Source organism: Sardina pilchardus, chromosome 13 (assembly GCF_963854185.1).
Source record: "Sardina pilchardus chromosome 13, fSarPil1.1, whole genome shotgun sequence".
Lineage (NCBI taxonomy): Eukaryota > Metazoa > Chordata > Actinopteri > Clupeiformes > Clupeidae > Sardina > Sardina pilchardus.
Window position 1 is genome coordinate 10,788,663 of NC_085006.1, and position 23,497 is coordinate 10,812,159.

General features: G+C 42.3%; 3 protein-coding genes and 1 long non-coding RNA gene across 4 annotated transcripts in view; all 4 read right to left on the bottom strand.

Moving 5' to 3' along the window:
- limk1a (LIM domain kinase 1a) overlaps nucleotides 1–2,328 on the bottom strand; it is a 46,694-nt gene extending 44,366 nt beyond the window's left edge. The window contains exon 1 of the mRNA XM_062552154.1: nucleotides 2,236–2,328. Within this exon, the coding sequence (XP_062408138.1) occupies nucleotides 2,236–2,293 (58 nt within the window). The 5' untranslated portion in view covers nucleotides 2,294–2,328. The remainder of the gene's footprint in view (nucleotides 1–2,235) is intronic.
- A 362-nt stretch (nucleotides 2,329–2,690) lies between these two features.
- LOC134100070 (uncharacterized) lies at nucleotides 2,691–11,474 on the bottom strand. Its single transcript, XM_062553117.1, has 10 exons — nucleotides 11,390–11,474; nucleotides 10,020–10,064; nucleotides 9,602–9,652; nucleotides 9,077–9,112; nucleotides 8,324–8,380; nucleotides 6,082–6,111; nucleotides 5,736–5,762; nucleotides 5,458–5,484; nucleotides 4,905–4,955; nucleotides 2,691–4,732 (listed from the first exon to the last, which is right to left on the bottom strand). Exons 1-10 carry the CDS (start codon nucleotides 11,472–11,474, stop codon nucleotides 4,686–4,688), a joined length of 456 nt encoding a protein of 151 aa, XP_062409101.1. The 3' UTR covers nucleotides 2,691–4,685.
- Nucleotides 11,475–12,286: 812 nt separating this feature from the next.
- On the bottom strand, nucleotides 12,287–14,074 carry LOC134099726 (uncharacterized). The gene is made up of 4 exons (XR_009941150.1): nucleotides 14,013–14,074; nucleotides 13,781–13,801; nucleotides 13,607–13,639; nucleotides 12,287–12,346 (listed from the first exon to the last, which is right to left on the bottom strand). It is a non-coding gene; the product is annotated as an uncharacterized LOC134099726 (long non-coding RNA).
- Nucleotides 14,075–14,291: 217 nt separating this feature from the next.
- The window catches only part of LOC134099727 (elastin-like), a 55,041-nt gene continuing 45,835 nt past the window's right edge, over nucleotides 14,292–23,497 (bottom strand). Inside the window, exons 45-64 of the mRNA XM_062552714.1 lie at nucleotides 22,438–22,563; nucleotides 21,852–21,902; nucleotides 21,347–21,436; nucleotides 20,893–20,925; nucleotides 19,731–19,784; nucleotides 19,236–19,277; nucleotides 19,093–19,131; nucleotides 18,810–18,887; nucleotides 18,587–18,616; nucleotides 18,348–18,419; nucleotides 18,198–18,230; nucleotides 18,012–18,056; nucleotides 17,582–17,611; nucleotides 17,105–17,218; nucleotides 16,512–16,553; nucleotides 15,361–15,402; nucleotides 14,912–14,938; nucleotides 14,803–14,829; nucleotides 14,696–14,710; nucleotides 14,292–14,604 (exon numbers count right to left, since the gene is read on the bottom strand). Coding sequence (XP_062408698.1) covers nucleotides 14,570–14,604; nucleotides 14,696–14,710; nucleotides 14,803–14,829; nucleotides 14,912–14,938; nucleotides 15,361–15,402; nucleotides 16,512–16,553; nucleotides 17,105–17,218; nucleotides 17,582–17,611; nucleotides 18,012–18,056; nucleotides 18,198–18,230; nucleotides 18,348–18,419; nucleotides 18,587–18,616; nucleotides 18,810–18,887; nucleotides 19,093–19,131; nucleotides 19,236–19,277; nucleotides 19,731–19,784; nucleotides 20,893–20,925; nucleotides 21,347–21,436; nucleotides 21,852–21,902; nucleotides 22,438–22,563 — 1,025 coding nt within the window. The 3' untranslated portion in view covers nucleotides 14,292–14,569. The remainder of the gene's footprint in view (nucleotides 14,605–14,695; nucleotides 14,711–14,802; nucleotides 14,830–14,911; nucleotides 14,939–15,360; nucleotides 15,403–16,511; nucleotides 16,554–17,104; nucleotides 17,219–17,581; nucleotides 17,612–18,011; nucleotides 18,057–18,197; nucleotides 18,231–18,347; nucleotides 18,420–18,586; nucleotides 18,617–18,809; nucleotides 18,888–19,092; nucleotides 19,132–19,235; nucleotides 19,278–19,730; nucleotides 19,785–20,892; nucleotides 20,926–21,346; nucleotides 21,437–21,851; nucleotides 21,903–22,437; nucleotides 22,564–23,497) is intronic.

A 23,497-nucleotide genomic window follows, 5' to 3' on the forward strand; every position in this document is an offset into this window, starting at 1 on the left:
AAACATGCTCTTCGTGTAGCCTATCACAACAGACAATTTAACAATATCTAGTTTCCTCCTCTATCTCAAAAGAGATGTTATTTGACCAAACACAAATGTAATCTCAATTAATGTAGTTCTACATACCGTACGGTATGTAATTAAGGCTAATTGTACACTGAATAATCGTTAGAAGTCCAAACTGGGTATAAAGTTACAAATGTCCTAGGGACAGCTTTCATACTTTTCATATCCTCAGGCAACTTTGAAAACAACATCAAACCCACCCTGTTAATAACGGTCATGGTTGCACCAATGAAAATACCCGCAATCATTCAAAGCATACAAACCCCAAAATCTCACATTCTAAATGAGGATGGAAAAAAACACTAATCTCATCATTTAAACAGCCCTAGGCATACAACACTGACAAAAGTCTCCATGTGTCAGTTAATTAAGGAAATCCCTGCACATACTCCACCCTTATCTATAACCGCAAGGTCATCAGTCTCATTTTAGATTACAGGAAAATGCCTAGAATTAGTGGGATTACTGGAGGACCTCATTTGGCCATTTTGCTCTCATAACCAGCTACAGAACAGCACTATTGTGCGAGCTGTGAACTGAGAGCTGCCACCAGCTTACTCTCTGGCTTCACTGCTGAACAATAAAAGAAGCCAATTTTAGCAGCCTTATCCACATGTTTAAGGTCAAAGAAAATGTTGCTTTAACTTGAAACTTTAACTTTGCAGAAGTATAATTGTGTGAAATGTGGAGTATGCCACAAAGGACAGGTTGGCGTGAATATGCCAGCAGACTATTAATCCCAAGAAAGGATGGCGATGGTCATGGCGATGGTTTCCATCACAGCTTGCATAAGGTTGGCCACCAGGAAAACCCTGCCAAACTGGTTGAATCAATCATTTTGACAATTTAATCCATATAAAGTCGGTTAAAGGTAAAGCTTTTGTTTGACAGAGACCTTCGCTTTGATTCAAAACCGTTTCTGTGTATCTCCTACAACATGAAGAAATGCACAAAAACTTTTAGAATACATGCTTTGAAACTGCTGGCACCAGTAGGTTAATTGGCACGACTCCTGATATGCCAGTGCACAGCTAATGATAGGATATTTGTTTTGTGATAGCCTACTGTTTTGTTTACCTTGATGCGCTTTATATAATTAAGCCAGTTTCACAATTCAGATGCAAGATCACTGTCTGAGAGAAATCTCATTTGAGCTCATTAGGCTGAATCGGATGTGACAGGATGCTATTCCCTCTGCCATCCCTTCTGTCAGCCCGGACTAAAAAATGATGCGCTAGCTGCCCCTGAAGACCAGTCGTGTTCAGTGCCTAAGCAGCTATTCCATCAAAAACGGTCATCCCCAGAGTAGCCTATGCCAACAGCATGTACGAATAGGCTACTGTACAGCAGTAAGCTAGTCTGACGTGCACTCGCACACGCACTTCATGGTCCTTGACAGTGACTGCACGATGCTTCAACTTCACACTGTCACAGCCAAAGGAGTAGCCTAGGCTACCGGCCATCGTATGGTTTCGTGTCTGTTCGTGTTGGGTACCAATAATTCGATTCGATAGTCCCAGTTTAATGCCAATAACACATATTCCAGATTCATTGTTAATGACGTTACCATGAATTAAAATGAAACCATCATAGGCCTTTATGAGGCCTTGAGATGTTGGCAAACACTCTATGACTAACTGTTATATCAGAGATGTAAACAGCATGCACTAAAGTGCACGAGAGGCACAGATGACCGAGTTTTGGTGCTGGTGGGGCTGGAATCTCATTTATGTTTACTAACACCGCTGACACGTTACGCTATCCTCAAGATGTGAGCTGAGTTGTGAGTTTATATCCTACACAATCGAAATCTGAAATGTATGATTTAGCCTCCAGAAACATCCTACGCATATAAAAAAAAAATCCCCAGTAGATCCCATCCCATCCTAATAGCCCACAACTATTACGATGCTGCAGAGCTGGATAAAAATCATACCCTCTTCATATTCTCGCTACTGTTTTGCGTCACCTATTATTTTTCCACAAACTGCTTTAAAACAACATCGTGTCGGTCTGAAAACTCATCAGCATCACTTCGCTGCATGTAAAGAATACGCGGCTACTCAGCTCATCCCCCCCAGTCGCAAGTAGCCTACGGAACGTTATAAAGCCGCTATAGAATCGTCCTTTACGATTGCACTGGACAGTGGACATAAGGTCTTGGCTCACCTTCCTCCTCTCCCATGCGTTCGTCCTTCCAGGTACAACAGAGAAGCATCAACCTCATTCACCCTTCGACCGGGAGCTCTGCAAGAGCTTGCCAAAGAGATACAGAAATCCACCCTCCGTAGTCTCCGCCACTACTCCGCACCCCTAACCGAGACCTACTCGGCTAACTGTGTGCGGCGCCTACCGGAGAAGGAGGAAGATGGTTCAAATCAAGTCAGGCAGTCAGGTTGGAAAAGATGAGACTACGGGTTGGCCAACAGAACACAAGCCCTGGAAAGTATTTGAATGCGCAGCACGCTAGATGCGCAATGCATTCTCATTTCTCAAAGACATGCACGCCACCGCGATGACAGACGACACGAGATTGTAACCGGCAGATACGGTTAGATGTAACCATTTTCACAGTGCCTATGGGTTTTGAGTGTAGAGAAAAATTAAAGGAAATGACACAGTGATAGTATTTTAATATTTTTATTTGTATTTAATTGTTTATGAAGCAGTTTAAATGCCGGAATTTCCGGGAACTAGTCAGATGTGCGTCGTGGAAAAAGTGCAATGCCTCCACCACTCCCATTAAATAAAAATGTAAATTCCACGGCACAGTGGGAAGGGTCGACTGCTAGGGGCTCACAGGCAGTTCAAATAGATACAGCACTGGGCATAAAAAACTAAAGCTCATTTCAGTTTGGGTCTAACAACAGTCATCCCACCCGCCAATGTGGGAAATTACCTTTGAACAACATGACATATGATTAATAGGCGAATCTCAACACAGAAAAGTAAGATACACATAACGTCACATGATCACAATATTTAAGGGGGCAAAACAAACACACAAAATCACACTTAATAAAAAAGTTGTACAGTATAATTCTCCACAGTGACTATATGCATGAACTACTGAAAGCTAAAGTAAAACAAGATTGTTACTGAATTTTGTGTTCTATCTTTTTGAGTCAAGTTCAACATGGTGAAAAAACAAATGCAATGGTTGCCTAATAACACGTTGTTTACATAAAATATATAAAAACAAAATTATGTTTGAATATTAAATGACTTAAATGAAACATTCTAGGTCGAGCGACATAAGCACCTCTCCCCCAATAGTGGGGAATCACAATTGTTGTGTATTTTTAAAGCCTATTAGTAAATCATTCATACATGGTATACATCCAAGAAGATTGTTGTGTGAACAGGTATTCTGTTTTTTTTTGTGGCACATTGGCACAAAGCCACACAACAGGAGAGCACCAGTTCCTTGAGAGGGATGATTTGCATGTTGTGTTCAATGCTCAATCACTACTCATATCTATTGAACATAATCAGAGCTGGACGAGCTCTTCATGCTAACATAAAGTTGACAAGGCAGTGAATCTAATATAAAGAGGCTTAAAGTTGCCGTGGCTAGAGTTGATGATAAAAAGACTATGACAAGCTAGGTGACTACTTTTATTGGAAAACAACGCTGCCATTCACTATCAACTGTACCAGGGCCAAAATAGCAGCTTGTCACAGATAATATTGAGCCAAGTACAGTTCTAAACAAAGAGGCTATCTACCAGCAGTTTGACAGGCCTCAGACCTCATCACTTTGGCATGTCTGAAATGTGGATTTCACCTTGAGGACACAGCTTCCATGGATATTACAATGGGAGGTTGTTCTGTGCTGTTTCACACAAAGTAGCCTTAACGTTTGTTTGGAAAGCTTTGCACACACACACACACACACACACACACACACACACACACACACACACACACACACACACACACACACACACACACACAGAGAGAGACACACACACAGACATACATACACATACACACAGACAGAGACACAGACACACAGACACACAGGCACACAGACACAGACACAGACACAGACACAGACACAGACACAGACACAGACACAGACACAGACACACACACACACACACACACACACACACACACACACACACACACACACACACACACACACACACACACACACACACACACACACACACACACACCTTACACTACCTCTGTGGTATGTCTGGAATTTAGGTCTGAAAATAACAATAAAGCTTTGGGCCTGGTCATAAGATTTGCAAAGGTGCTAGTGAATGCTCAAATACAGAATTCCAAAGTGTCAAAGGTAAAAGCCTTAAAACTGCACTAGTGGAGCAAACATTAAATATTATTTAAAAAAAAAAACAGAAACAAACAAACAAAAAACAGTTGTGTGCCACAAAGGAAAAAATGTTGATGTGGTGCTTGTCAACAACTTGTCAAATGTGCAACATCATGGGTTTGTGGGTATAGAAAAATATTTCCTACTGTATGCGACTTTTGTACATTTAACGGGACTTTTGTTTTTATCTTTTCTGCATATCAAATGTACATTCTAGAAGATCATGCAGTAGCACCATTGTTTCTTGAGGTCAGTTCACATCTCAAGACATCGTTCACTTTCTCCTCCGACCACAGTATTTGCCTTGGCACCCAGCTCCACCTGAGGGCAAAATAAAACGGCTTAATACCTGAGTCTGAGAAAAGTATTCATTGTGCTTTGTGTGTGTGTGGGTGTTTGTGTGTGTGCGCTGTTTTTAAGTTGTTATGACAGTTGCTATGATATTAAGATGTTCTTTAAGACGCACGGTTGATGCCAAAATGTTGAGACAAACCTCTGTAGCCAGCACCATAGAATCCTTGAATTCCATACTTGGCTGCTTTAGCTGTGAAGTGAAAGGGAAACATTCATTAAAATATAGCCATGGCTTGAATGTTAGACATACAACAGCAGCATGAAGGGGAATGAACTAAGTCATGGGCATACAAAAGGTTGCTCTTAATATAACCATGGTGAAGCACCGTAAGGCCTGTTAGTGGAAAAGATTTGTTAATTAAATGAAACATATGTTCCTCCTCTTGTGCTGTTCCAAATGATGTGCCTTCAGCCAAAACCATGCAGTCCAAAAGTACACTTCATAGAAAATATTGAATTTAATACTAAGGATGCTATGTCAGTAAATACAGTCTGTTGGGCAGTACTGTTCCAGTAATGTTCCTGTAATATTATGGGTCTGGTAGCAGAGGATAAATGTAGCATTTCCAAGGTAATGCATGTCTGAGTCTGTATGGAAAGACTAAGATAAAAATATTTTCCTGAATGCAACCTTGTTTAGACTATGGCTAAAAATGATTTGCATTATTTGAAACAACAGAATAAAACAGCACCTTGCTGTGGCGACAGTCCACCATATCCTAAAAAGGAAACACATACATTTATATGTCAATGTGTATTCTTGAGGAAAAGGGAAACAGCATTTACATTTTAAAAATAACCCTGTGGATCCTGTTCCCTGATTCGCATGCATGACCATGTTGATAAGCAACATACGTTCAGCACAAATCTGATGAGTTTTATTGCTCATTACTTTTCACATTCAATACCTTCCCACCTTGCACTGTCCCTACATTAATTCTCATCAGTAAAAAACAGAATAAATCCGTACCTTGCTGTGGCTGTCCAGCTCCATATCCTAAAACAAGAAACGCATATAATCATCATCAATGTACAGTATATCATGTGGATGGAAAAAAAAACACACAATACGTTTGCATTTTAGGAACATTATGGATCCTGTTCCCAGATTAGCATGAATGGCCATGTTGATAAGAAGATTGATGCTGAACATACATTGTCCTGGATGTTTGCACTGATGATGGTTAATATGAAACCCAAGCACATTTCTATGATGGAATACATATTTGTAAGCTATTAATTAATGCTTTGTTCATAATTTGTAAAGCATTGTCGCTACATTCATTCTCACCAGTAACAACAGAATAAATCAGTACCTTGTTGTGGCAACTGTCCAGCTCCATATCCTAAAAAAAGAAACACATATAATCATCATCAATTCATGACATTGATGGCATTTAAGGAACATTGTGGATCCTGTTCCCAGGTTAGCATGAATGGCCATGTTGATAAGTAGATTGGTACTGAACACATACTCAGTACCAGTCTGATTAATTTTATAGTTCAATGCTTTTAAATTTAAATGTCATACTGTAGCTCACTACGTTTACTTTTCAATAAACTTTCCACTTGTTAGTCAACGTAAAGCGTTTGCAGCTCTATGGGAAGTTACAGCATACTGTATGTGCCCCTGAGCAGAGGAATACACTGTGCTGGGTATTTGCACTGATGTTGGGTAACATGCAAACTAAATTTGCATGATATCTGCAAGCAAGCACACTGACCTTTCACCTCTTTACAAACACAACTGAGACTCACAGCTGAGGGCTTCACAAAAGCAGAGTCCAGTTTCCATGAATTCCCTTAGTGTGTTAATTTCCTTACACTATAGTATGTCCGAACAGGATGTGATGCGAGCAATCATTAGTGATAACATTTTGTTTAATTGCATTATTTTCAATTGTCCTGACTGCATCAACACAGCATTTTGAGTGAATGTTTGTTGGACACCCCATTTCTATTTTCTTTCTGTCGCTCACATTGCTATGCTATTTTGAATGAGATCTATGATGCAATAGAAGGGCATATTTAATGAATTCAGTGTAGACATACAAGACAGTCGCTCGCCCAGATCTTATTAGGACATGGCATTACAGTAATATCACATGTGAATGATGTGAAAATACATAAAGAATTTGTGGTTTAGATTGTGTAGGAGTATCCAGGTATGAAGAAACCCTATGAATTTCATTATCTTCAAGTATGGGGAATTATCATAATGTCAAAAAAAGTACACTATACTGTAACATAAGGGATAATGTATTGTCCACCAGTCAGTATCAAAAAGGCAAACAGGACCCTCACACAAAGCGGCCATTTTGCAGCAGTCATTATGAGGAATTATCAGACCTTTGAACCTTACGAAGGCCCATTCGTGTTGATGGAACTTTCTGCAACATACAGAAGAGCCGCATAATAAATACTATTATATACTATACTATTAATATATTATAATATAATATATTTCTACCTAATGGCAAAAGCTGAGGTGTGACTGCGAGTACTTAATAGTCATACATGACTTGGTCATATTAGGGGCAAGTATGACATCATATTAGGGGCATGTATGACATCATATTAGGGGCATGTATGACATCTTGCTAGTCAGAACTGTGTCTGATAGCCAGACACGTGACCACTGGAGAGAGAGAGAGAAAAATAGAGAAATATGGAGTAATAGAATTTCTTATTTACAAATCCATTGGCATCCAAAGTAACACCATGCTCAAAAGGGTTACATTTATAGCACACATTATATTGAAAGATATTCTATATTATGAATCTTGCAGGCCAATGTACAGTATGTATGATGTGGTATTGTCAGGTGTTCTGATTGGTAGCCAATTATAGCTATTAATTAGTAATTATTAGGCCGGCACAATAATTACCTCTCTCTGAATTTAAACAGAAACTTCAGGGGATTTCTCAAGAGCCCCCAATAGCTACGTTTATTTAATTAAGGATTGATAGAACTGTGCCACTGCTCTCTTTCTCTCTCTCTTTCTCCTGGGTATAGCTTTCAAACCACTTTACCTGTCTGCCTACAATTTGGATATAGTCCTTTGCCTGCTCCAAAACAAAGGAGAGTCACCAAAAGCTCAGATACACACACACACACACACACACACACACACACACACACACACTTTCATTCTAGAGACTGAGTGATTGCACAGTTAAGAGAGAGCCATGGGGAAGACCAAGGGGATCTGCAGTGACCTACCCTCTTTATAAATTTATATCGCAAATGGTCTTTTCCTGTTTTTTGCCTTTTTTCCCTGCACTTCGGTCAGTGATCTATGGCACCCGCACTCAGCCTCTGGGAACTTGGCTTCCCACCACGCTGTCTCAGAATGGGTGACATGAGCCAGGCTGGAGGGCGGTGGATGAAATTGGTGTCATGGGCCCCAATTCTACATGCTAGATTGAATCACCCGGGGACAACATGGCTCTCATAATCACCAGGCATGAACTAATCATGGGGAAATGGATGGACGACATTACACTGATCCAAAAACGTCACTACAACATTGACGAATGTTACAATCTGGGTTTTACCTGGGTAGGCTTGTGGATAGCCTCCATAACCTCCTCCGGGCACCTGTGGTACGCCACCTGTGATAAGAGAAGCATTGATTAGACGCTGGCGTGATGAATCAAGCAGAGCATGGGATGTGCAATATGAACCAAGTAATCTGCTATGTGACTTCCACATGGGCATAAACTCCTACAATCTAGCCCTCATTTGCATCCTTCCAAAGATAATCTGGAGTGACGTGGAAAAAAAAAAAAAAAAATTGCGCGAGGCACTGACACCAAAGAGCTCTGCCAACAGTGAGATAGAGAGAGAAAGAGAGAGAGAGAGAGAGAGAGAGAGAGAGAGAGAGAGAGAGAGAGAGAGAAAGAGAGCGGGATTACCGCTGAAAGCATTACATGTCTGTCACCCCGGGAGACGGGAGGGGCCGGCTCGCCGCTGGGTCGCCACGATAACGCAGCTGTCAGCGGGCCGAGACGACGGCCGGAAATCCCAAACGGCATTATTAAGGAAGCACCCCACTGAGAACTCTAAACGCCCTGTCTAGATCCTTAAGTTTCAGCTCTGTTCCGTCAGGCCACAAGAATAAGTGGGTGACAGAAGTGGCTCTGGTGAATAACGCAGCAAATTGATGACAGTAGGCCTTGGTGTAGCTACAGTAGATGTAGGCCACGTTATGGAAATGAGTACAGGTCACAGGGTGGGACACACAGTACGAACTGCTTTACTGCTTAGGTTTGAAATTCAAATATGACTCGTGAGTCATGACATATCACCTTGTTGTGGGTATCCTGCTCCCAAAGAGCCATAGCCTGAATGGGAGTAGAGTAACAGTACATGGAAAGTTGGATTAAAAGAAACACTGTAGCATTGTGTGGAATAAGCAGTTCTCCACTGATAGCCTGTACTAGAATGCAAAGCTAATGTTGCCCCTCTCACACACTGCAAGGCAGCGAGGGGTTTTTTTCCTACTCAAAATATGCTGGAAATTTCTCCAAGGCATTGTTCTATCTACAAACGGCTGGCATCCTAAAATCCGTTACCAAAATTGAGCCCCCTAACGGTTATCTGTCTCCTTGGGGAGCAGCGGGTCTGCTATTTCCTGACTTTTAAGTTTTATTGCCCAGTGATCTAACTGGTGAAGTAATAGCTGTGGATGTGGATGCCGCTGCCGAATCTGCCATGACCGCCCTGCCACAGCTGGCCCTTATCCCACGACAAATGAGGCCGAACGTTGCCATGTGGGTGGAAATGTTCAACCGGTGTGGGCACAGCAGAAGGGGGGGAGACTGACACTGTACCTGGTTTCGGTGGTTTACCGCCGCCTTGGCCAGCGCCAAATTGATTCACACCTAAAACACGAAGCAATTACGATGTCGTTAGAGTCATTTGAGCTGAGGGTTTTGAGTTTACAGACTGCATACCTGATGGTTATCAGACCAGAGCACACGGTCCTGAGAAAATCACGGCCGGTTTTACGGCACATGCTAAAACTTGCTGGAAGCCGTTACAAAAAAACATACCAGCCTCATGACATAGTGCTGCCTAGATATCAACATTAACTGCCAGATCCTGTCAACAAGTTTCATATCTGTCATCATATTCATTCATAATCTGACCAAACATTTGCATTAAAAAGAGCTGGGATTTCTTAGGGAAGTATAGGTTCACATCAGTGGCAGTCTTTATAAATAATAATTTATGGCAACAAAACATTACCTAATGTTCCAGGGACGGGTCCACCTCCTGTGCCAGTTCCAAGCGCTAGAAAAATGAACATAACACACAATACGATCAGAATAACTTCCCCATCCATTGCACATCACAAGTTGAAATGTTATACATTATCATACACAAAAGACTTTGATATCAAAAACGACAGGGTTAGGCCTCTTGCACTTGGAGCACTACCACGCTGCAGGGCTATGCACTTGTACGGTACGGTAGGCTAATGAGTGCAGTCTGAGAGGCTTGTACCTGGTTGCTTAAAGGTGCACTATGAGATCCTGCTTGATTTTAGCGAGATTTCATTTGTATCTCAAATCGTATGTTTCTCCCCTTGATCAGCTTGCTGTCTGTCCACTGAATACGATGTGAAAAAACCCGATATCAAAAGACAACACAGGGGCTGTGATCCTCAAAACAAACGTTAACAACAATAGGGGCACAGGATGTGCACCAAAACAATAACAAACCAAAGATTCTAGAACAGAGCCAGATTGATCAGTTATTACGTCAAAAGAATGAAGCTCTGAGTTCGACGTCAGGCGCGCCACTGTGGTAAGCACAGCGCAACATTTCAGACACAGTTCAATCATAACACCTAAACAGCTATTTTTGCCGTTGTCAGCTGTTTTTTTTTGTTTACACGGTAATGAACTGCAAGATCTGGCCGTGTGAAAGGCACGATTTATTATTTTTCAACTTTCCACTGAATAAGGAGGTAATAGCCTAGGCCTTTAGGCTACTTAGTCAGATAATGTAGGCATAAATGCGCTGGTGAATAGATCACATCAATTCCCATTGGGAGATTCTGTTAAGATAGCTAGCAGGCAAACTAACTTAGCTACGTTATATTATCATCTTTTTTCTTATTTTCTATCCGTAGGCTAAGTTTTGTTTACGGCCACTGGCGCATTACCAATCACTAGCCTATAATGTAGGCTAAGTCAAGTAACATGGTAGCCTACGACAACCACTATATGCCTACTTTTCATACGGGAGTCCAGAACAGGACCGAACAGGTGTTGTGAGTAATGAAGAAGCAGTGATCATAATCATAATCGTAAAACACGCCGCATATGCTGCCTCCAGTGAAAGCTTGTTGTGCAGTCTGTGAAGGCACAAAAAAACACAAGCTTGATGCCTGTAGCGGTCGTTTGCAAGAAGCCTATGCCATAGCTTAATTTAAGAACGATCCGATTGCATCATATTGTAGCCTACCTACAGTATCTTTCGTTGTCGCCTGACTTGAGAGAATAGGTTCATTGTAGCCCATATTCTCTTATTTCTCTCAACTGCAACATTGACACAGCCTAGCCTACTAACCACGACAGCCTAGCGTATCCTTATAGTTAACTTGGTCTTACGGTATCCGTCTTTTTCATAACTGGCTGCTGTGCTGTGTCGTTCATTGACAGTAGGGTAAAGATGTCGCTCATCGCTCCCTTTCATTATCTCTAGGCCTACTGTGCGCAAAGTGTCGAGGCCACATACAGTCGAGTCGGGACATAAAATAGTTTGACGAAGTTTAAGGCATGTTTATATGGCAGCGCCATAGACTATCAGACTGTTATTTAAGGATTTCCGATGTTGTGGAAGGAAATTCGTTGGGATCCTCCTCGTCATATTTTAACAAATAAAGCTAATTTCCCTCACTAGACCTAGGCCACTGGTATTGATGGGGGATTAAGAGGGGGGAAATTGTTTAACAGAGACCTCACACACCCCAAAAAATGTCTGCCCGTGACATGAATGAATGCATAATTTCCAGGTGCCACTGTAATCGCTAACCGTAAACGGATTAATCACAACTCCTCGTCCAATTTTCAGTTTGCATGGAAATCATTGGTATGTTTGCCTAGGGCTGCCTGTGGCCTGGCTTTTCCACTCGTTTTATACCAGCTAGCAGTGTTTTAAAAAGCTTGACTACTTAGACTTAATGGAACAAGTTCATGGAAAACGAAATGTTTGCGCAGAATGTGTTTCGATAATCTATCCTACAGCCGAAGGTTACGTGAGTAAGTGTATCTCGTTGTTATCCAAATGAACGGTCTTAAAGTTAGCAAGTTACAGAGGCTGGCTATAACTCAGCTGACAGTCAGTCCGACAGAAGGGGGAAGCATAGAACGCTGATGTCGGATTTGCAACAATGTATTCCGACTCCACAAGGAACATTCTAAAATCCTGCGCACCTTGCGTTTGTTTTGTTTTGGTGTTTATGGAACGTTAACAGAAGTGACGTCAAAAAGGATCTCATAGTGCACCTTTAAGAGGCTTGGCGCCAGGAAGGACTCCAGTTCCAGCTGCAGGACTGTAGGGACCCACTGGAGGAGATCCAGAGGGGAGATGAGTCAGCACCACACACACACACACACACACACACACACACACACACACACACACACACACACACACACACACACACACACACACACACACACACACACACACACACACACACACACACACACACACACACACACACACACACACACACACACACACACACACACACACACACACTGCCCATTGACCAGCTCAGGGGTCCAGCCTTACGTCTTTAACACTATCCTCCTTCTGTCTAGTCATTGCAGGCCAGGTCTTGTGAAATAAAGTATTGCTCAATGGGATATGGGGGGAAAGGAACAAAGCGTTTCAGTGGAATAACAATATATTATGCTTAATTGTGACATAGCTGTTTGTTGTACCAGCGCAGTCATGTAACGGTCATGTAAACAGATAAAAGTATTTCTTCAAAGGCTTCTATATGAAAATATCTGCTGAAATAAGGATAACAAGAACATTGTCAGTTAGCCCAGTGGTGGATAACTAAAGACATGTTCTGAATGTACAGTATTCTAATTTCTGTGCCAACATCCGACAGCAGACTGATATGCTGCACACCCCCCCCCCCCCCCCCCCCCCCCTCTGCGGCCTCCACAGCCTGTCAGCACTGCGGAAATCTGACAGTTACATCAGAAATTGGGCAGAGAAATGTCCCGTGCACATGTGAGATAAATTGATGTGTTTTTGGGTAAGTGACATTCTAATCCATCCATCCATCCATCCATCCATCCACCAGCAAATATACCATATGTTTAGATTTAGACATGCTTTAGCGGGGTCACAGCTGTCTGGGAGCAGTTGCATGCAGACACCAAATGGGGACACAAAGAGGGAGATACTGATTTATGGATTTATGTAGAAACCTCATCTCTTAAATCATCATCTGTAAAAGGCAGTATTGCAACATTTATGGATCCTATAACAACAGCTAAAGTGAGTGTTCATTATTAAACAGAGAAGACTGTAGTTTAGGCTATCATGTCATGATTCACAGTGAAATATTATTAACCACTTAATGCTTATAAAATCCTGAAAGCTGCAATAAATAAGTTAACAATATTTTGTACTAATGCCAGTTGTGCTCACTACATCTCTTTCAATGAGCCATGATAACAACAACAACAACTGGAAAGTGGACAAGGCCCATCTGAACAAACCACACACACAGTGTCTTGCTATCATTGGGCCTACAGTGTACTTAAGATAGCAAATGATTTGCTCTGCAATTTGGTTCTCACCTCCTCCAGTTGCAGGTTTTGGGCCTTTGACACCTATGTATGAAAACACCTTGGTTAGTGCCATGATAGGCTCTGATAATAATTGCAGGACTGCCATCTTGTGGCCAGACTAAGGACTGCATTCATTACTAATTTTTCATATTTCTATAAAGCAGATGGCTCTGTAATACTTACCAGGCTGGACTCCTGTTGCCACTAGATCAAACAAAACACAATAAAAAAAGTTACTTAGCAATGCATTCAGAGAATCACATTAACATATAACGACAATCCTCTATAAGTGGGTTGCATGGACTTAAGAGTTAATGGAAAATAGATACATTCTTTCTTTTGTCTTGCAAAAGAGTAAATGAAACAAAATAAAGGTGTGAGCCACTGACTGATGGAAACAACATTTGACACTCACCTTGAGGTTGGCCTGCAAAGTAAATGTTAAATCATTATTATTATTATTATTATTTTATTTTCTTCACTGAATCAGGTATACAATGTGGCACCATTACAAAGACAAACATGTGACATTTATAATGGGAGACAGTTACACAAAGTTGCAGACCAAGACAAAAAAAAAGAAAGAAGAAAATTCAACAACATTCAAAACATCTACATCTACTGTAGGCCATTCTAAGAAGTGTGTAATGAAAACTACTCTTTCATATTCAAATGTTTTTACGACTGATTCCAAGCCTAGGGCGCAGCATACTTAAATGGCCTTTTACAAGGATTAGTTTGGACATTTTGGACAGTTAGTACAAACAAGTCCTGAGAACGCAAAGAAGAGCTCCCTGCACTTTTTGAAGAATGCAAGTCTGGAGGTAATAAGTGCAGTGCAAATGAAGATGTATAATTAGCAATAAGGTATAAAAACTGAAGAAGACACACATTAGGCAAACGGACAAACCGGTGTGCAAAGTCATATGTATGTTAAAATATGCATTTAAAACTGTCACTGTCCATGCATTTTCAAGTCTTACCACCAGATGGCACTCCAGCTCCCACTGTTGAGGTGTAGAGGGAGATTAATGTGACATTTTATTGACAACAACAAAAAGAACCATTTTGTGTATGAGAGGAAAGTGTGATAATTACCAACACCCGTCCCAGCTGGAAATAATGAGACAGAGAGTAAGCATTCACATATACACAAGAATGTGTCAGACTTACATGCATGCTGTAAAGAAAGAATGTGAGCTCACCACTTGGTTGGATCACACCTGCGCCTACTGTGTGGAAAAAGGAACAGTTATTTCTGATTCACCACAGATAATTAGCTACACATGGAATATGAAGAGGATGGTGACATACCTCCAGGTTGTAGGCCTGTTCCAGCACCTTGAGAAAGAAAGACCTGTGTCAGCAGTATTTTAACAACATACTTGGTGTGCATGTCCTGTGTGAAATGACATATCCACCACATATACAGACAGTCTTACTACGGAGTATTAGACAAAACTAGTGTATATTCAGTTTCCTTGTACAATATTTTACTACATGCCAATATTTTCCACATGATGCATAGGTACACATCAACAATGAATGTCCACTCAGAAAGATTTATGAATTATGACCGATTCAGGCTACCACCTAAACAATAAAGCAGAGAGCATTGCTTTGGCAAAGAGGCAAGCATCGTGGTTAGTTTGGAAAGATCAAATGAGAGGACATTTAGTTTAGCGTCTTTAGCTTTAGCTCTACGGCAAATGTGGGAACACAGAGGAACTGACAACACATGCATGCAACACAATAAATCTTACTGGGTCCTGGGACCTGGCTCGTTGTGCCATTAGCCGTTGGTCCTGCCAAAAAACAACAGGGTTTCCAGCAGGGTCATCCTTTGCAGTTGACAAAGAGACGCAGCACACAGGCAAACAGCTCTTGGTTGGGCTGGGCCACACAGATGACTAAGCATTAGCAGAGAGAAGTATAAGCTACAAACACTATTGACCACCTTCGTCAGAATTCGGTAAGGAAGGGCAGCAGAAATATATGGCAAGCTAGCAATTGGAGGGTAGGGGTAAAGGTAGGGGTAGGGAAAGGGGCAGAGGCAGATGTAGGGAGAGGGTTAGAGGTAGAGGAAGAGGTAGAGGTAGAGGTAGAGGAAGAGGAAAAGGAAGAGGTAGAGGAAGAGGAAGAGGTAGAGGAAGAGGAAGAGGTAGAGGTAGAGGTAGAGGAAGAGGAAGAGGAAGAGGTAGAGGTAGAGGTAGAGGAAGAGGAAGAGGAAGAGGTAGAGGCGGGATCCCGGGTTCAGAAAGTAAAAGTCCTGCTAAGTATTTGATCCAACCATTTAGTAAAGCTTCCAGCTGAATTCCAGCCAGGTAGATCACATAATAAGCGATATCTCCTGTGCTAAGTGCACAGGTAGAAAGAATACATGGCAGTACTTTAACTTTCTGGATCCAAGATGTCCGGAGGTAGGGGTAGGGGTGGGGGTGGGGGGGGCAAAAGTAGGGGTATTTGAGGGGTAACTGAGATGATGATTGGAGGGACAGGTAGCTGCTGTCTCCCGGGAGTCTGCGGCTCAGCATCATTAGACACACAGCAGCAGTGAAAGCCATAAAGACGCTCAAGCCTGCTTCCATTTGGGCCATTCAAATCCAGATGTCCGGCCGGCGCGGCAGACAAGCCTTTTAAAGGTCTCTGGGCCTTCGTCCAGGTGCGCACCTGAATAAACCTACTGCATGACTGTCACACGTCAACACATTCATCAGACAACTCCCAATAAGCAAGTGGACAGACATTCTTTCTGAGGATGACCTGTGATAGTTAACCTTGCAGATTATATTACACAGGGTTCCATTTAGAATGCTCTAGACTGTATATTTTTCATATATCATTTTGTAAAATAATAGTTACGATATGGAGGTACGTCAGCCAGTAGCTGCTCTGATGGAGAGGGGGACTGTACCTGGCACAGTGGCTCCTCCGGGCAGTAGAGTTGGGTCCTTTGCTTTTGTTACAAAATAAAAGAGTATTGGCATTAGACTACAGTGTCGCTGCGCTTGTGTGCCTTTATGTCTAGGTGGATGTGGACTTTCATTGATCATTTTAGACATATTCAAAGGCAACTGTGTGCTACAATTTGTTTGTCTGTTTGGTAGCACTTGTCTTTATTTGAAGGGGTCTACATACAGTAAGGGTGACATAAGAATGACATGACACATGTCATGCACATCAATGACACATTATAGATGTTTATGACTGTTGTCATAAGGTGTCATTCGATTTTGACATTCCAAAAACCAAATGACACGTCACCCTTATGTAGACCCCTTCAAATAATGTGCTACCGTTTGTTTATTCAATGGAAAGAGAGAGAGAGAGAGAGAGAGAGAGAGAGAGAGAAAGAGAGAGAATACTATTACATTCCACCAAGGATGCTGTATTTTACGATTGCATCATACCATATGTTGAACATTAAGTTTTCTAAAAAACACTTTACTATTCCATGCTTGGCTAATTCCGAGACATACAGTACTGTATAGGATATATAGCACTTACAGGCCTTTCCAGGGATTGGTGGCACTCCAGTACCTCCAGGGAAGAGGCCCAGACCTGTGCCAGCCGTAGCACCTGGGACGCCTGTGCCCGTCACCCCAGCCCCTGCTGGCACACCTGCAAAGCATTAATGCATTTAATGCCACTTCGCCAAATAAGCAATAATACACTTCTCAACTTTAACATTCAAACTTGGCCTGAGCAAGGGATGATTGGTTTTAAATGATCAAAGAAATCCATCATTGTCTTTCTTTTTTTTGTTGTTTCTCTTTGTGTTTGGCACATACACAGAAAATGATTTTGTTTTGGAAATATTTGAGCAAACTCTTGGAAATCTCTCAAAGCAGAAACATGCTGCTGAAAGCTGCCATACTGCTTTGTTTGTGTGTCCATTTTTGCTTCAGTAAAATTGCTCGGTTGCATGCAGCAAAGCATCTGCTTAGGCTGCAGGCGTAAGGGAAAAGGTGGGATCTCTCGTACCATATTTAGGAGCTTTCCCACCCAGATATCCTGTGAACATTGGAAACTGATGTCATATCTAGTACAGGCAATAACAATCCACACAACTCCTCTTTTTCAATTGGTCATTTTTTGCAATCATCTAATGGGTAGATTATTAGTTAGGCATAACGATCACCCTCAATGAACCCTCAAGACTTTGAAATACTAATCTCCCCAAAAGAAACATTGCATGTGCATACGATATGAAGATTGTACTACATCCTCTTCTCATCTCCAAATACAGCGACCCTCACTGTTCCTGTGTACCCCCACCACTGCACTGTGTGGCAGAGTTTAGCCTCGTATCATGAGGAGCCCAGCAGAGAGGCTTAAATTCCGCCCCTCTGCCATCACCTCCTGCAGCAGGCCCTGGCCCCCGTTCCCCCCACACATGCCCTTGAGTCGGTACCTGTTCCTGCACCAGCACCTGGCACCACCACACCTCCGGGACCGCCTTTGAACAAAATATGCCAGCTATTTATTAGTAATCAACACAAGGCACAGTAAAGCAAAGCACTGGGGATCTTAAAGGTAATGTGTTCAATGTGTCGGTAACCGTGCGCAGATCTTGTTAAAATTCTTGACGGATTCTTACCATATTTTGGTGGTTTCACGCCTCCTGGGTAGCCTGTAAAGCAACCGACAGATTAGTTACGCTGTAAGCAGTGCTAGTACAGCTCCATTCTGATCTGTTATGCTGTGTGAAGGCACGTTACATGTCCTCCCATGACAGGGACCTACTGACCTCCAGCCCCTGGAACTTGTCCAGTTCCTGCTCCCAGTCCAGCTCCTCCTACACCAGTTCCAGCACCGACGCCTGTGGAGGTTATTCAGCTATTACGATTTGCCAAAGGCTTGTAGTGCAGAGGCTTTACAGGGCATATGGAGGCTATATGTTGCTTTACGCCTACAGAGCTGTAACTGTGGAAAAAATAACTGCTCTAATGTTAAGAAACACTGAAAAACAGAGTCAAAGTATCTCACCGTATTTGGCTGCCTTAGCTCCTGCAAGCCCTACAATTTAGTGAAAGAACATTTTGGAATTACTTATATTATACATGATATGGTATGGTATGGTATGGTATGATACGGTATGGTATGATATGGTATGGTATGGTATGGTATGGTATGGTATGGTATGATATGGTATGGTATGGTATGGTATGGTATGGTATGGTATGGTATGGTATGGTATGGTTTGGTTTACCTCCAGCTCCAACTCCTGCTCCAACCCCAGTCCCTGCTCCTCCAGCTCCAGGGGCCGTCCCAGCACCACCTTGCACACCTTCACAGAGACGCCATTGAGAACATGACAGACAAACCCTTCAATGATGTGGCTACTTAAGGGTACCAGTGCAGTGCAAACACATCTTCTACTAATTCAATATTTGAACAGACATTTCAACCAATGGATAAATGCAACTTCATACTTACAAGATGTATAATATATATATATAAACACACATGTAATATATAAATTAAAAACTTGCCATATTTGGGTGGTTTAGCGCCAGCTCCAGCTCCATAACCTATAAAGACATTTGTGATTACCGTTATACCTCATTGAAATACTTCTCGTGTGCAACAGCTTCATAACAAACAGAAAATACTTTCAAAGACTTTCCTGACTCACCTCCATAGCCGCCTGCAGGTACCCCATAGCCTCCCCCTGGCACTGCAGGAAGAGAAATCACAAGATATTCAGTGGTTTCTTCCGTACACTCCAGAAGTAAAGACGTTATCATATTTGAATCATATTCTTCTAAGGACATCATTTTCTCATATACACACACGTGATAATTTCACGTCTAAATGATGTGGTATGTTGTTGATGAAAACAGCTTGCATGCTTTGCAATTGATGCAAAGCTTACTGCTAAATGAGTTGCAAGTCAGACAAGAGTGCAGAATACGACGCATGCTGTGTGGATATGGATTACATGGCACTGCAGACTACAGAGAGTGAGTCAGATGGATCAGCACCACTGAACTATTTCCCGTGTGTTGGCCTGAGACATTTTCACAGGCCGTAAAGAGCCGAGAACATCTCTGGACCAAACCATGCGAGGCCAGTGTGCCGTGCCGTGCGGAGCCTAGACCGCTCGCGCAGCGTCCTCCGCCTCGCTCACCTCCGTAGCCGCCTCCTGGCACTCCCCCAAGCCCTCCGGCCGCACCACCTGGACCTGTAAACAAGCGAGCAGGATCGTCACGTGTCCAGCCCCGCAGTGGAACTCTCCAGCAGGGCGCTGGAGCCCTTAAAGAGCCAGTGCTTGATTTGGATCCAACACATTTTTTGTTAAAGCCATTTAAGGAATGCAGGAGTTGTAATTTTGCTTATGTTCACTGGGTACCAAAGGGTAGTACTAAGGGGGTGCTCAATTTGTCTAAAACAGACAAAAAGGGTCATACTCCGACTTTTTACAACAATGTTAGGCAGTGCAACAAACTGTGTTTTAGGTGCTCGTTGTCGATGTCAGAGACTCCATATTCCCAATTTCACCTGTGTGCATGTAGAATGCAGCCAAGGGGGCCTACTCAAGGGGCTCGGGCCGAGCAATACATCATTTCAGCCAAAGGAAATCTTTGCTTCAGGAGCACTGAAGGGAGAGATGTATGTGACTGCCTCTCGAGTTAAAATATCAACAATCTTTCAGCAGGATCAAATACCGGGCTTTGATTTATGTTTCTTTTACAGCAACTACAGCTAATATAATCCTGAATTCTTCAGAAAGACAAAGGTAAGATACATTCAAAGCTGTAATTATGCAACTGTGTTGTGTTGAGTTGTGTTGTGGTATGGCTAGGTACAATGCCCTTGAATTGGATCATTTGAACGGGATCATTTGAAATTCTTTGAAATTTGCTGGAAACAGCCGATGACATTTTCAGTCAACGGTTGGCTAAATATTTGCCCAGCACGCACAAAGATTTGATGCCAGAACATTCGGCCTGGATACACCCTCTGTTATATAAACTGTCATTGCATGGACATAAGCCATTCCGGAAAAATGAAAAATCTGAAGTAAATTACAGAATACAGGCAAATATACAATATATAATTTCATGTTATAACCAAACAGTTTACAGTTTATTGCATTCACAACATGATGAATGACACTTTGCTCTATGTAGGTGAGTCTGTTTTGCATTATACAGCCAATGTGAGGTAAATTATTTGATATGGTGTAACTAATCAGATCAAAAATATCAAACAAAAATTGTATTTTTATACATTACACTATCACATTGATACATTTCCCTATCAAATGGAAAGACGGAGGGAATGCTTACCATATTTAAGAGCTTTAGCGCCAGCTGGATATCCTAAAGGGAAACAAACAGGCATGATTGCATTACGGAACACACTGGTGTTGTATGCTTTTGCTTGTCAATATCAAGGACACCAGCTTAGTAGAGAATGAGAATGTTGATGACAACTGATGACATGCAATACCATATAAAGGTTAATGCTTCATTTCAGCCCCAAGTTAAGCACATATCATTTCCTCTGGGCATTCCACCATACTTTGAAAGATTTATATCATTCGGTAGAGCAGCCAGACCTCCCCACCCCACCCCACCCCCAAGTTGTTGGCCATATGACATGGCACTTTCACAATTTATCTTATTATTTACACAGGTAACTCAAAACAGTCTGCTACAAAAGCCCTGCAACAACACACTGCTTGATTTTCCATTTGTTGCAATGAGGACTTAATGACTTTATAAGGAGCTGCTGACAGACCTCCGGCCCCTGCTCCCGGCACCCCGCCCAGCCCCGGCACGCCTCCAGCGCCTGGGACACCTCCAGCCCCGCCTGCCCCTCCGGCCACACCTATGGCACACACACACACACACACACAGCGGCTCTTTACAGCTCACACACACACCGTAGAGAGGACAGGATGGCCATGTCATAGAGTAAGACAGTTCAAGATTGTGACTTGCGGTAATGAGATATACACAGGACAGCATGTTAAATTGTGCTACTGGTGGATTGAGGGATGTCAGCCGCGGTCAACAGCAGCCAAACCTCTCAATGTCAGATGAAGGTTTTACAGGAGTTCTGACTTAAGACACTAATAGCTCTGAATTGTATATATTAAAGCGTGATTTTCAAAAAAAAGTCTGTCAAAAAGCACCTTAAAATGACTATGAATAGTTGACTTGTGAATAGGGGTAGTGATACATCTTGGTCAAAGACTGCTTTTTTGAGACTTGGAGTGATTTATTTAGGAGGGTGGTCATACCATACTTAGGAGGCTTTGCTCCAGCTCCGGCTCCCGCTCCTGCACCATAGCCTGCAAAGCCCCAATGTGCTGTCAGTCATCAGAACACACCACCAACATCCCTCAGTGACATATCAAAGAATAAAGCGCAATTACCACAGGACATTACCAGCCAGGATCTACCATTTCAAACATACATTGCTCAAGACCTGTCCTCTTAAATTAAAATATTTATAGTTCGAAATGCTGGCCTCGACTTGCCAAGAGTAGTTTCACTGACATTTTGATTTAGCACTAAGTTGCATTTGGCCGTGTCCTCCGTGAACTGGAAAGGACGTGTATACATGGCAGAGCAGGTTACACCCTGACATCATAATCCACATATGTGCTGCACATTGGCCAACGGGGGCTGAATTCAGTGACTGTGAGAGAGCACAGCATCCACTTCACGCCGGCCTATGGGCCTGTTTGTTGATGCAGCTTAAGAGGTTTCCTTGCTAAGGGGCTGTCATTAGAGCTGCTGAAATGCCAAAGCCGTTTCCAGTCTCTTTAAGTTTTTTCGGTTGTTGTGCCTAGACTAGAGGTGCGATTCATTATGTTAACTTACCCCCTGGCCCTGCGTAGCCAGCACCTGGGTAAGTTCCAGCACCTGGGTAAGTTCCAGCACCTGGGTAAGCGCCTGCACCTGGTACGCCATAGCCACCAGGCACGCCACCAGCACCACCACCCAGACCTATTCAAATAGTTTGCATTGAGTCATTCCAGACACAAAAAAACCCCACTGCGTTCTCAATATGCAGAGACGGCTCAGAATGAATAGAGAAAGCGCTACCGTATTTTGCTGCTTTCGCCGCAGGATTATACCCTGGAAATGAAAAAAGAGAACAAAGACATGAATTAAGCCTTAAAACCTGTAAAAACCTGCAACACACATCCTTTCATAACTATAACTGATACACATGTGATAGACTGAACACCTCATTAGTCATTACTTGGTGATAGGGATTCATTTTAGATACATTTCATCACACAGGTATAAGATAGTAAATTCTTGTGTTTTTTTGTACAAAAACATTTGTACAATCCCATTATTTAGTACCTCCTGCCCCGGCTCCTGGTACTGCGCCTGGTCCAGCCCCATAGCCTCCACCTGGAACTCCCCCTGCACCACCTACAAATGCAACATGTGTCATTCAAAAAACTGGAAAGAACAACAACAACAACAACAACAACAACAACAACAACAACAACAAAAACCCACAGCGTTCTCAATATGCAGAGACGGCTCAGAATGAATAGAAAAGCGCTACCGTATTTTGCTGCTTTAGCCGCAGGATTATACCCTGGAAATGAAAAAAAGAGAACAAAGAAATGAATTAAGCCATCTCCCCCTAAAACCTGTAAAAACCTGCAACACACATCCTTTCATAACTATAGCCAGTGCTTGAAGTGGGAAAAAATAAGTGCAGGAACTCTAATTTTCCGACATTTGACATTTGTGCGGTGAAAAAAAATCAAGTCTTTAGATGGTGTTGGTTGAAAAACTTTTTTAATTTAATATTTTTTTCAAGCAATAACCTATAGGCCTAATTGACTTTTTTCTAATTCACAAATGGAATATGAAAACCATTAAAACAACACGAACCAGACCAGTTTGATAGCCACCT